General features: G+C 50.1%; 1 protein-coding gene across 1 annotated transcript; it reads left to right on the forward strand.

Annotated features, from left to right (window-relative positions):
- The first annotated feature begins 1,664 nt into the window (after window positions 1-1,664).
- Window positions 1,665-12,379, forward strand: LOC308236155 (cell adhesion molecule CEACAM4-like). Its single transcript, XM_080645525.1, has 6 exons — window positions 1,665-1,837; window positions 2,709-3,065; window positions 9,822-9,939; window positions 11,253-11,284; window positions 11,691-11,732; window positions 11,976-12,379. The coding sequence occupies exons 1-6, from the start codon at window positions 1,774-1,776 to the stop codon at window positions 12,176-12,178; spliced, it is 816 nt and encodes a 271-aa protein (XP_080501651.1). The 5' UTR covers window positions 1,665-1,773; the 3' UTR covers window positions 12,179-12,379.
- The last annotated feature ends 1,755 nt before the right edge of the window (window positions 12,380-14,134 follow it).

Genomic DNA, 14,134 nt, shown 5'->3' on the forward strand with positions numbered 1-14,134 from the left:
TGGCCCCTTTCATCCACATGAGTCAGAATCTGCATTTTTAGCAGGACCTGCAAACCCTCCCTGTGCACAGGAGATGGGGAGGGGAGTCCCATCCCCACATCATGGAGTCTCATTCTGGCTGGGCATCCACTACAGCTGAGCAGCTGCCCAAGCAGCATTTCTAAGATGTCCCCTGGGCATTGAAATCTTTAGAAAGTTCCATTGATGATACCATATACAACAGGATGGCATCCCTGTGATAAGAATTCCTGATGTCGCCCCAGGCTTCTGCTCTGAAGATAAGAGACAAATGGGGATGAGAGAAGGCAGTGGGAATGTTACTGTGCACTCCACACAGAGCTGTGGGAAACGCCCTGGATACATACACCCCAAGCTTCTGCTTGTCCAATTGTGAGCGGTGGCCTGGCACCAGATGTTAACCTAAGGCAGTGGTCAGCAAACTCATTGGTCAACAGAGCCAAATATCAACAGTACAACGATTGAAATTTCTTTTGAGAGTCAAATTTTTTTTAACTTAAACTATATAGGTAGGTACAATGTTATTAACTTAATTAGGGTACTCCTAAGCTGACCTTTGCTAAAAACTCAAGGGGCCAAAGAGCCGCATGTGGCTCGCGAGCCACAGTTTGCCGACCACTGACCTAAGGAGTTAGATGGGATCTCAATTCAGCAACCTCAGTACTTGAGTTCAGCTAAGAGAAGAATTCAGAGTCAAGAACTCAAATTATAAGAGAGAGTTTATTTAGAAAGTCATAGAGGTAGAAGTGAGCTGTAGAAGAAATGGGCTCAGGAAACTAGTTACTGAAGCAAAAGAAGAACCCATGGAGCTTAGAACACAGAACAAATATAAGTGCCTTGAGGAAAGAAGGAGTGGGGACAGGCACGGATGTGTTCCAGAGAGAAAGAGCCGCACTGGGTTCTTCTTCTTGAGGGCAGTTATCTGGAGGTCTCAGGGGAGGATCTCAATAAAATATTCATCAGCTTTCCAGTTGTGTCCTTTAGGGTCAAAGGTCCTTAGTCAATGCAGTAGATCCTGATGTCAGCTATGTCCTGACTCATCTGATTTTGCTGCTTTTCTCTGACTGGAGCTGAAACACCACTGAGGCCTAGATGTATTTGATGCCAGTCGGAACCTCATTGTCCTGGGGGCTTAATGCTAAAGGGCTATTCTTAGGTCTCTGGTTTCGTCCCCCTCTAAGGGCATCTAACCCACATGACTAACAACATGCCGGGGAGGAAAGGTCAGGGAGGGCCTGAACCACATGACCAGTGATATGAAAGTTCAGAGGGTCTAAATTACAAAACCAGGCTATGCTCCAGGAGAAAAGGTTACCCGGGGGCAAGATCCCAGTTCAGTTTTGCACGTTGCCAGGTACCCGGGTGACCTTCCCTACTGGTTTATTGTCCTACTCTGCTCAGGCCTAACAGCCTACTACACAAGCAAGGGGTGTGTGTGTGTGTGTGTGTGTGTGTGTGTGTGTGTGAACATGGGGAGGAGTCACTGTGCAAGAAGGTAGAAGCCTCAAGTTACAGGGAATGAAAATGTAGAGGAAAGAAAAGGGAGGCAGGAATAACGATAGGGCAGGGAGGAACCTCGGTACATACCCCGCCCCTGGCCCATGTGACCAAGGAAGTGACCTTGGCCCTGGAGGAGGCTCAGTGCACAGGGAGGAGGAACAGCACATCTCACCCACCAGGACAGCGGTGCTTGTGAGCATTTCTGGAATCCAAGCTCTTCCCACAGAAGGAGGGACAGAGCAGGCAGCAGACACCATGGAATCCCCCTCAGCCCCTGCCCACAGAGGACTTGCCCCCAGGCAGGGGCTCCTGCTGGCTGGTAAGAGGGGACAACTACCTGGTGGTAGATGGGAGGAGGACAGGCACAGGCTAGCTGGGGACTCCTGGGAGCACAGGGCTTTCAGAGAAAACAAGGGGGAGGGGGCTTCTGTTTGGACTTGTGGGGAGAAGACAGCGGAGCAGAGTAGGATGGGGGAGGGGACTCAGCACAGGAAAATGATGTGGAAACGATGAGGGACAGGAAAACCTCAACGGCTCTTCATATCCCAACTTACTCATCACTGAGAGTTGAATGCTGAAAACTTCAGATAATAACAATTTATGTGAGGAGATAGGAGATTTAACCAGGAGCACTAAACATTGTCCTTACCACCAAGCTCAGAAATGGGCAGATACATCCCAGGAGGTGCAGGACCCTGCAACACTCACTCATTCACCCACAGGTACTTACAGCCTGTTGCAGACACTGCGGTGCAACAAGATCAGACAAGCCCCCACCCCCATGAAGCTCATGTTCTATGGGAGAAGGCAGGCAAGGGAAGATCTAGATGTGAGGTCAGGTCCCCGCAAGTGCCATGCAGGGAACAGCCCAGGGACAGGTCAGAAAGTGAAGACAGAGGTCTTTAGAGAAGGTGATCAGAGAAGGGGTCTCCCAAGGACACCCCTGAGTGTCAGCAGGGGTCTGAGGGCAGACACCTGGGTAACAGTATTCAAAACAAGGAAATAACAGGTTCAGAGGTGCTGAAGTATTGGTGGCCATGCTGCTGACCTTGACCACAGGAGACACACACACACACACACATACTCTGACCAAGGCTGAGAGATGAAGAGACCTGCTCAGGACCCAGGACTCACCGCTCCATCCCAATACAGAGCTCCAAATATTGATCAGTCTCTCTCTTCCCTCCTAGCCTCACTCCTCACCCTCTGGAGCCTGCCCACCACTGCCCAGCTCACTATTGAATCAGTGCCGCCCGATGCTGCCGAAGGGAAGGATGTGCTTCTCCGTGTCCACAATCTGCCTGGGAATCTTGGAAGTTATGCTTGGTACAAAAGGGAAATGGACGACAACTGTAAAATTGTATCATATGTAATAGACACTCAAAAAATTACCCTCGGGCCTGCATACAGTGATCGAGAGACAATATACCCCAATGGATCCCTGCTGTTCCAGAACGTCACCCTGAAGGACACAGGGAGGTATATCCTACAAGCCACAAACAAAGATTATGAGAGCGAACAAGTAACTGGACAGCTCCGTGTATACCGTGAGTGACTGCTCTCTGACCTCTGGGTGTCAGGTGGGTGAACTCTACTGCACACACAGGACTGACAGCCCTGGACTCTCCTCCATCCCCCTCTGCATCATCTCCCTGGATGGGTTTGGGAAAATCTACTGAGGTAGATTTTCTGGTCTGGTGATTAGTGCAGGACACACACAGTGGAGACAAACTTTCTAAGGTCAGAGTTCCCTTCCCAGATTCCAGCCCTGCAGACATTCTCCACAGAGAGAAGTCTGATGGGAATCACTCAGCAGAAGGAGACTCAGCAGAATCTCAGTCCAGACCCTGGCCCCCTCCCCATGACCATGACACTGAGAAAACCCTGCAGAGCTTGCTCACACCCTGGCCTGAGGGGACCCTGGGATCCTCACAGAGAAGCTCAGACTAGGAACCCCTCCCAGACCCCTGTCCCAGGGCTCCTGACTCCAGGGAACCTGGGGGGCCTGTGTCAGATTGGGTTTGACCTCCTGGAAGGGCTGGGTGGGAACAGTGCCTCTACTCCTGCTCACCAGCCAGGGCTCAGCTCCAAGAGCCACATCAGGACAGGGACAGAACCTAGTCCTTCAGCTAAGGCGGTGTCAGGAGAGCAGAGGTAAACAAAATACCCTGTATCATTAGCTGACTCTTCTGAGGGACTTAGGAGATTCCGGAGGAAGTCAAGTCTCCCGGAAGGAACAGAGAGAAGATGCTCCTGACAGCTCCTCGTCCACCAGGGGTCAGCCCAGAAATTCTCTCTCATGGAGGCAAATAATGGTAGTGGCCATTTAAGTCAGTGTCTCCTCTATACTTGGCTTGAGGCCAAGTACTCAGGGATGTTTTAAGGTCAATTCACAGACAACATGGTAATCCAGAGTCCATTTAGCATTTGCTCTGTTTTTATTCAGGGGAAACGAAGGCACAGTGTGATACGGTCATTGCATCAGACTCACACAGACACAGCAAGGTCCTTGCACAGCCACAGCCCCATCCTTTCCTCCACCACGAGGGTCTTAACTGTCTTGGACCTTGAGACCAGCCATTGGTTCAGTGCTTTTTCTTACCACTCCCCAGCTCAAGGTAGATTTTCTGGTCTGGTGATTTAGCAAATGGAGAATTAATTTTTACTCTAGAATCAAATTACCTGCAATAACAATCAGAGTCACTCCTGGGAATGCCCAGGCCTTCCCCTCAGGTTACCGATCCACCCCTCCCTGCACTGGACTTGAAACCACTTATTTGTTTCCTGATGTGTTGGCGTCACTCCCACTAGCTATGAAGGAAGGGGCTTTGCCTTCTCACTCTCCACCCTACAGCTGCTACCAGCTCAGGGACCAGCACTCACTTGCTCTTTCATGAAGGAGGGAAGGAATGATGGTGAATGATGACAGAATGAATGAATGATGCATAATGGCTAGAAAGACTGGAATTTCAATGCAGAGTCCTAAGACATTTTGGCCACACCTGTTCCCTGTCCCTACAGGTGCTGAGAGCCATGTCCATCCCTCTGACCACCTGTCCTTGAAGCCCCCTCAGGAGCCAAGTCCCTTGGTGACTGTGGGGCTGTTCCACTGTGAGAAGATTTCCCAGGCTGCACTGCTCCTGCTCTGGGGCAGCTGTGGGCTCTTGGCCCCGGCATCTTTGAAGTCACTTGTAACCTCTGCTGCTCACCATGGGCATTCTGCCTCTCTCTGCTCCTTCCATGTCCCTTATCTGTCTCCTCCTTCACTCCAGCCACACTACCTTACTCTGCTCTGCTTCCTCCAGCACGCAGTCTCCCCAGATTGACCTGCAAACACCTGTGTCCAGGCCCACCCTCCCGGACAACAGGAGAGGACACAGAAATCAGTGGGAGCAGCAGCCTCGGCTCCATCATGAGCCAGTTTCCCAGGTCACCAGGACAAAGAGCTTCGGCTGGACCCTATCAGGGCTCCTTTTCCCCATGAGGCCAACAAGAGGAACAGGCCACCTGACAGAGGCATGTAAACCATTGATCTACTCTCTACATGACTCAACCAGGAAGTCAAAGGCAGAAGGACAGGTCTCAGTCCCCAAAGCTCACGGGTTCACTTCACCTCTGACTGGTGACTCACACCCTTGTCCTGGTGTGAGGCTTCCATTCCTCCCAGTGGCTCCTCCCTTGCTCTTCTGATCTCTCGTGGCAGAGCTGGGATCCAGCCATGGAAAGTGAGGAGGGGGTTCTCTCAGCCCCAGAAAGAGTCAAATGGTAGAGGGGGCTTCCCAGTGGGGAACAAGGGTCCTCAAGGTCAAGTTGCTTCTTCTGTCACTAACACTTTCCTTCTGTCACCTCTTGTCTGTTACCTGCTCCATGTGCTACAAGGAACATACAAGGCTTTGAACAAGCTCACCTCTTGTCCCCAAACTAAAGGAGGACACCACCTCTGAGGAGGGGTGAGCAGGACAGACCCCTGCTCCCTGCACTGCTCCAGGCTCACCTGGTGACTGGCTGCTCTGTGCCTTCTGTGGTGGGACAAGGGTCTGTGGTGATGGGGCATGGGTGGCCTGTCCTCTGGCTGGCCAAATAATGTCACCCATCGACACCATGGCCTCCCTCAGACCAGGCTGCATGGAAATGGGGAGAGAGTGAGCCACAGGGGAGACCCCTCTGAGCTGTGTCCTGACTCTAAAGTCACCAGCTGTACAACACTGTGTGACACGAGTCTATGTGACATTCCTACGGAGCGCAGTGAACGGTGGTGCTTACCTGACAAGTAGGTAGATTCATGGGACAGAAGGAGCAGTGCCACAAGTGTGTAGTTTACACAGGAAGCTAAGAGTACCAGCTGTTGTTAAAACTGACTACATCTCTCTAGGGACTTCCTTCTTCCTGTTATTCAATCCTCACATCAGGAATTGAACGTCCTAGTCAGAAGGAGAAATCCTTTAGATTGAAACTTCTCCAGGTCCTAAGGTCATGGCTGGGCCATTCTCATTCTCTAATAAATTACTTAATTAAAAGGAAATGCCTTTCCATCTCTGTGTGTAGCCACCATACCAGAGAGGGGTGTGAGTATTTAGAAAGTTTCAGAAAGGTCTGGGAAAGAGTCACACAAAAGTTAATGGGTGGAAAATGCCACCTGGTGATGAAGATGCTGGACACATGGTCTAAGACTCCCGGTGCTAATAACTCAGATGTCCAGGGAGACGGGTCAGGATCATCCTGAGTTGATCTAGATTGTCACCTAAACAAAGATCGTCACCCTGCAGAGGTCAGATTCCTCCTCTGGTGACCTTTACAGAGCTCACCGTGGACTGTGAGTGGCTGACATCTCTGAGGAAGGAGCCCACTCCCAGCCAGTCACCTCCTCTGTTGTCCACAGAGCCAGTAGGAAAGCCCGCCCTCCGAGCCAGCAATGCCACAGTCACAGAGCATAAGGACGCCGTGGTCCTGACCTGCCTCACAAATGACACAGAGATCTCCATCCGGTGGCTCTTTAAGAACCAGAGTCTCCTGCTCACCGACAGGATGAAGCTGTCCCGGGACAACAGCATTCTCACTATAGACCCCGTCAGGAGGGAGGACGCTGGGGGTTATCAGTGTGAGGTCTTCAACCCCGTCACTTCTGGCAGAAGTGACCCCTTCAGGCTGGATGTGCAATGTGAGTGAGCCTCGACTTCTCTCACTTGCCTTTGTATATTTCACGGGCAGGGGGGTGAGATGGATGAACGCCTTGAGGAGGTGGGAGCCTCCTTCAGAGCCTAGAGAGCACATGGATAAGGACCCCAGGATTAGACTAATCTCCTCATTGTCTCGGTTCTATGAGTATTAGCTGTCTGACCACGGGGAAGGCTCTCACCCACCCGAGCCTCCATTGCCTCATCTCTAACCTGGAATAAAACAGCTGGACCTAAACACCATTGTTAGGATATTTCTTTTAGGTTAATGAGAATAAACCCCTCAGCCAAGGACATGCTCAGTCAGGACTCAGTCAATGTACCTATTATTATTGGTATTTTTATGAACGCTGTTGTCAGTAGCTGTAAAGTCAAGCAGAACTCGGTGAAAATGTCGTTTATCATTCACCAGCTCTGTGACCTCCAGCCATTTATTAAGCACCTCCCATCCCTAATTCTGTTTGTGCTCATGGGGGTGACACCCCCCATCCCTTGTGGGTGTAAAAGGATAAGATGACATGAAGGTAGAGTATTTCCCACCCTGCCTGGACCATCGAAAACACTCAGCACATTCTTTTTTTTTTTTAAATAAATCTTTATTCAGATTATTACAATTGTTTCTCCATTTTCCCCCCATATCTCCCCTCCACCTAGTTCCCACCTCACCTTCTGCCCTTACCTCCCCGCCACTGTCCTCATCCATAGGTGTATGATTTTTGTCCAGTCTCTTCATGAACCCCCCCATACCCCTTTCCCCCTGAGAATTATCAGTCCACTCCCTTTCTATGCCCCTGATTCTATTATATTCACCAGATTATTCTGTTCCTCAGGTTTTTAATTCACTTGATTTTTAGGTTCACTTGTTGATAGATATGTATCTGTTGTTCATAATTTTTATCTTTACTTTTTTCTTCTTCCTCTTCTTTAAGAATACCTTTCAGCATTTCATATAATACTGGTTTGGTGGTGATGAACTCCTTTAGCTTTTTCTTATCTGTGAAGCTCTTTACCTGACCTTCAATTCTGAATGATAGCTTTGCTGGGTAGAGTAATCTTGGTTGTAGGTTCTTGCTATGCATCACATTGAAAATTTCTTGCCACTCCCGTCTGGCCTGCATAGTTTCTGTTGAGAAATCAGCTGACAGTCGTATGGGTGCTCCCTTGTAGGTAACTAACTGTTTTTCTCTTGCTGCTTTTAATATTCTCTCTTTGTCTTTTGCTCTTGGCATTTTAATTATGATGTGTCTTGGTGTGGTCCTCTTTGGATTCCTTTTGTTTGGGGTTCTGTGCACTTCCTGGACTTGTAAGTCTATTTCTTTCACCAGGTGGGGGAAGTTTTCAGTCATTATTTCTTCAAATAGGTTTTCAGTATCTTGCTCTCTCTCTTCTTCTGGCACCCCCATAATTCTGATGTTGGTACACTTGAAGTTGTCCCAGAGTCTTCTTACACTATCTTCAACTTTTTGGATTTTTTTTTTTTTTTTTTTGCTTTTTGCTTTTTGCTTTTTCGGTTGAGTGTTTTTTGCTTCTTTGTATTTCAATTCTTTGACTTGATTTTTGTGTTCCTCTAGTCTGTTTTTGGGTCTCTGTATAATATTTTTTATTTCAGTCAGTGTATGTTTAATTTCTAGTTGGTCCTTTTTCATATCTTCGAGGGTCTCATTATATTTATCGGCCTTTTCTAGGATATTCTTGAAAAGCCTTATAACCGTGGTTTTGAATTCTATATCCAGTCATTTGTTTTCCTCCATTTCTTTCATTTGTGATCTGATTCTTTGACGCCACATTTTCACTGCTTCCCTGAGTTGGTAAGGTAGATTTGTGTGCTAGGTTTCCAATATGGCCCAGTGGGTCTGCCTCCCCAGTTAACCTGAGGTGGACACTCTTGGTGCACCCCTTTGTGAACTGTGTGTACAGCCTTGTTGTAGTTAAGTCTTGATTGTTGTTGGTATCACTGGGAGGAATTGACCTCCAGGCCAGTTGGCTGTGAGGATCAGCTGTGTCTACGCTGGGAGAAGTTCGGTGCTGGAGAACTTATAAGATTAGACTTGCCAAATTGCAGTAGCCTCTGTGCTCAGCTTGGATGGGGTGGAGTCTCAGTCTTGGCTTCCCGTCAGCCCTGCCCTTGCGCGCACATGCGCGCCTTCAGACCTCTGCCTTCCCCAGCTCCCGAGTCTCCGCCCAAGTGTCCAGACTCCCCCCACAAGAGCATGGGTCCCCAGGGGCTCACCTGGAACTGGGGTCCAGTGCAGTCAGAACTGGGGCTCAGTGCAGTCAGGAGCCTCCAACTCCCTTCCACTAAGGAAAGCCTGTGGCAACCTCCGCAGCCTTTGTGCGCACTGCAAGCATGCGCCTTCAGACTTCTGCCTTCCCCGGCTCCTGAGTCTCCGCCCGAGAGTCCAGACTCCCCCCCGTAAGAGCATGGGTCCCCAGGGGCTCGCCCGGAACTGGGGTTCAGTGCAGTCAGAACTGGGGTTCAGTGCGGTCGGCGGCTTCCTTCCCCCTTCCACCAGAGAAAGTCAGCCAGGCTCTCAGCCGCCCTTCCTCTCTGCGCGCACAAAGACCCTTTGCCGTACCTCCAATTCTCTGTGAGCTTTTCTCTTTCCTTCTAGTTGTAGAATTTTCACTCAGCCAGCTTTCCTGTGGTTCTGGATGGTGTCCGTTCTGTCTTTTAGTTGTAGTTTTGAAATTGTTGTGCGAGGCAGCAGTTTAGGTGCTTACCTATGCCACCATCTTGGTTTCTCCCAGCACATTCTTATTACTCATCAGCACTGAGTTGGCAGGTAAGGTGCCCGCTAAGACTGTCCATACTGATGGAAAAGAAGAAACAGGGGTAAGAGACAGAATATGTGAGGGAAAGAGGAGTTAAGAGGAAAATTACCAGGACATGGGAATGGTGGGTGTGAGAGTACGAGCAAAGGTAGAGCCAATGGAAGGTTTAAATGTGCAAAACAGAGAATGATGCAACCACCTAAGTGGGGTGTCAGGAGGACGGACACTCCCAAACCGCACAGACTAGGTGGCAGTTCCCTCCTCCCTCACCAGGCCTCCCCCTGCAAGGCCCCTCCTGGTTTCCCCTGAATGGACTTGGGCCTTCACCCCACCCCCTTTCCCTTCTCCTTTCTGCAGAACAAACCTACATGGGCTACTCTGTGGGAACCATCGTTGGCAGCGTGATCGGGGTCCTCGTCGTGGTGGCTCTGGGGGCCTCCCTGGGCTATTTCCTGTACCTCAGGAGGACTAGGAGGTACCATGGCATTTCCTTCACCCTCACCCTAATCCTGTCCCCTGACCCAGGCTGACCCCCAGCAGAGCCCAGGCCAGGAGGACAAAGACCCCATCCTCAGAGGGTTCTGGGCCAGATCCCTGTGGCCTCCCAACTTCCCCATGGATGTCCTTAACTCTCACCATTAAGCTCTTCCCTCACCAGCTGCTGTTTTCTCAACAGCTTCCTCACCTATAAATGAGGCATGATTAAGGAACTGTGCCCTCAGGACTGTCCTGGTTCTCTCCACACACCTGCAGCGGTGCCAGCAGGTAGTAAGTGCTCTGTAAGGCACCTCCTGTTGTTTATCTAAGTCCACCTTCCCAGATGAGGGGATGGGCTGCCTCAGGGTCTGAAAGTCATCCTGGACAAGGCCACACAGCTGAGGGTGGAAGAGCCTGGACAGGCTGGGTGTGTCAAATGCCCCCATGAGGAGGGTTTGGTAACCATGACCTTGATGTGTGAGACAGGAGGACAGCAGGGCCTGTGGTGTGGTTTTTGCCTCTAGGTCAGGTGGATGGAGACAGGACAGGCCACTGTCACAGTGTAGCTCTGTAGGCCTGAGGGGCGGGTCTGGCCACAGCAGGGCACCATGAGGCTGGCACTGCTGCCCCTGAGGCCTTAACCTTTCCACTAAGTCACACCTTCAGGGTGGATTCCTGTCCTAAGTCCTCAGTCCTTTCCCTGTTACTCCTCCCAGACCCCCATCTGCCTGTGGGATCTTCCCCTGTGGGCCCAGGTCACCCGTGGATCCTTAAGGCCTTGCCTCAGTTCCTCTCTCCTGGGCCCGTCCCCCCTAAACTGTGGAGAGAGACCTCCTCCCTCTGACGGGAAAGGAGACCCTCCTTGCCCCCTGTTGTGACAACAAAGCTCCCCTGGACCCCTCACAAGTAAGCCTTCCCCAGGGCCAGTGACCCGCGTGCCTTCCAAGAGCACCCACTACCAGCGGCCACCCCTGGTGAGTGTCTGTTCAGCCTCAAGCCCCTGGGCTGACCCACAGTGTCCACCCCTGCTCTTGTCTCTCAGGCTCTGACCCTTCCCTGGGCTTCAAGGGGTATTCTCATCACCACTCTGCACAGGGGACCCTGGCTCCCCAGTCAACCCTGACTGACCTGTAGGCTGTGTCATGTGTCACCACCTCTCCCTCACTGGACCCTGAAATGCCAAGAGGGTCTTGCCCTTGGAGATGACCTTTCACCCCTCACTCTTGGGAGCTAAAGAACCACCCCCTCCTGGGAGAACAGGCCAAAGCTTCCTCCCCTCTGGGTGCTAACGCCTCCTGTCTCTGCTCCCAGGCCAGAGTCCCTCTGGAACCTTTGCTTTCCCGGTAAGTCCATCCCCTCCCTGTTCCCTCACCCAGGGCTTCAGAGACCCACGCTCAGGGCAGGGGCACCATCCAACCTCGCAACACAGCATAGACCCCTTCCCCAGAACAGCCAGCGCAAGGGGAGCCCCGTCCTGGCCTAGAGAGGCCCCCAATCAGGGGTGGACCAGCCCTGCCCCATCCTGAGTCTGCCCTGGGCCCCTCACTGGGTCTGAAGGGAACCCTTGAGTTCTGCATGGAGCAGAATGGGCACTGGGAGCACCAGTCAGGGGTCCCAGGCTAACAAGGGTGAGGGGGTGCAGTGTGGGCTGAGATTAGGGTGCTGGGCTACAGGTGTGAAGACAGCTACTCAGTAGGCACAGCTGCCTTCCATCCCTGTCCTCTGATGCCCTCTCTCCTCCCTGCACAGGGCCCCCTACCCGACCCCAAGACTGCAGGCCCCATCTAAGAGGTGAGTGTGGGGTATGAACGTTCTGTCCTGCAGGTCCCAGGAGCCCCAGGATCTGCCCCCAGCCCAGCCCTGGCTGTGCTTCCAGGCTCAGGAAAGGGCAGCGAAAAGTGATGACAGAGGGTGGGAGGAGGGAGGTGCCTGGGGACAGACACCCCAGCACAGTCAGCCCCCATGGCGCCTGTGAAACACAGCACTTATTCTGAGAAGGCTACAGGGCTCAGAGATCTCTTCTTTCTTTGACAGGAATTACTCAACCCAAATGCAGAAGTGTACTGCCAGATCATCTCCAGAGCAGACGTGGCTTCTTAGTTCCTCCAGGTCCTGAGACCCCAGACCCTGTGGGTGGGGCCGGTGCCAGAGAACCAGCTCTGAGCATCATGCTAAGCGAAATAAGCCAGTGGGAGAAAGATAAATATCACATGATCTCACTCATTTGTGGAATATAATGAACAACATAAACTGATGTACAAAAATAGAGCCAGAGGGGGAAAAATATTTTAGAATATAATAGTAGTAATCCTGTTATTGGCAGATTTTTAATATTTCCTACAATGTTTGTGATATCATACTATGTTATACAGTTTTTTTGTTTGTTTTTCTTATTTTTTATTATTTTTTTAATTTAATAAATCTTTATTGTTCAGATTATTACAATTGTTCCTCTTTTTTCCCCCCATAGCTCCCCTCCACCCGGTTCCCACCCCACCTTCTGCCCTTACCTCCCCCGCCACTGTCCTCATCCATAGGTATACGCTTTTTGTCCAGGCTCTTCCCACACCTCCCACACCTCTTTCCCCCTGAGAATTGTCAGTCCACTCCCTTTCTATGCCCCAGATTCTATTATATTCACCAGTTTATTCTGTTCATCAGATTTTTTATTCACTTGATTTTTAGATTCACTTGTTGATAGACATGTATTTGTTGTTCATAATTTTTATCTTTACCTTTTTCTTCTTCTTCCTCTTCTTAAAGAATACCTTTCAGCATTTCATATAATACTGGTTTGGTGGTGATGAACTCCTTTAGCTTTTTCTTATCTGTGAAGCTCTTTACCTGACCTTCAATTCTGAATGATAGCTTTGCTGGATAGAGTAATCTTGGTTGTAGGTTCTTGCTATTCATCACTTAGAATATTTCTTGCCATTCCCTTCTGGCCTGCATAGTTTCTGTTGAGAAATCAGCTGACAATCGTATGGGTGCTCCCTTGTGGGTAATTAACTGTTTTTGTCTTGCTACTTTTAATATTCTCTCTTTGTCTTTTGTTCTTGGCATTTTAATTATGATGTGTCTTGGTGTGGTCCTCTTTGGATTCCTTTTGTTTTGGGTTCTGTGCACTTCCTGGACTTGTAAGTCTCTTTCTTTCACCAGGTGGGGGAAGTTTTCAGTCATTATTTCTTCAAATAGGTTTTCAGTATCTTGCTCTCTCTCTTCTTCTGGCACCCCCATAATTCAGATGTTGGCACGCTTCAGGTTGTCCCAGAGGCTCCTATCTTCAATTTTTTGGATTCTTTTTGCTTTTTGCTTTTCCGGTTGAGTGTTTTTTGCTTCTTCAAATTTCAACTCATTGACTTGATTCTTGCAGTCCTCTAGTCTGCTGTTAGGTCTCTGTATAATATTTTTTATTTCAGTCAGTATATGTTTAATTTCTAGTTGGTCCTTTTTCATATCCCCGAGGGTCTCACTAAATTTATTGGCCTTTTCTAGGATATTCTTGAAAAACCTTTTAACCGTGGTTTTGAACTCTATATCCAGTCGTTGGTTTTCCTCCATTTCTTTCATTTGTGATCTGTTTCTTTGTCTCCACATTTTAGCTGCTTCCCTGAGTTGGTAGAGTAGTTTGTGTGGTAGGTGTCCTCTAGGGCACAGTGGCTCAGCCTCCCCAGTTACCTGAGGTGGACACTCTTGGTGCACCCCTTTGTGGGCTGTGTGCACAGCCTTGTTGTAGTTAAGTCTTGATTGTTGTTGGTATCACTGGGAGGAATTGACTTCCAGGCCAATTGGCTGTGAGGATCAGCTGTCTACTCTGGGAAATCTTCTGTGCTGTAGACACTCTTATGAGACAAGACTTGCAAAATTGCAAAAGCCTCTGTGCTCAGCTTGGATGGGGCGGAGTTTCAGGGCAGAGCAGACAGCCTTGGTTTCCCATCAGCCCTGCCCTATGAGGCCCCTGGGTCTCAGTGTCCCTCAGTAATCGCTGCAAGCACCTCTGAGAGAAAGCCGCCCTTGAGTTTCACCTGCTGCCAGACAGTCCAGTTTCTCCCCAAATGAGTCAGGGTTCCCAGAAACTTGCCCAGAACTGGAGTTCAGTGCAGTTGGGAGCTTCTGTCTCCCTCCCACTTTAGAAAGCCAACCGCGCACTCAGCTTCCCACGCATTCAGCAGTCAGTCCTCTCTGCATGCGCA

Source organism: Plecotus auritus, assembly GCF_963455305.1.
Source record: "Plecotus auritus genome assembly, chromosome: 10".
NCBI lineage: Eukaryota > Metazoa > Chordata > Mammalia > Chiroptera > Vespertilionidae > Plecotus > Plecotus auritus.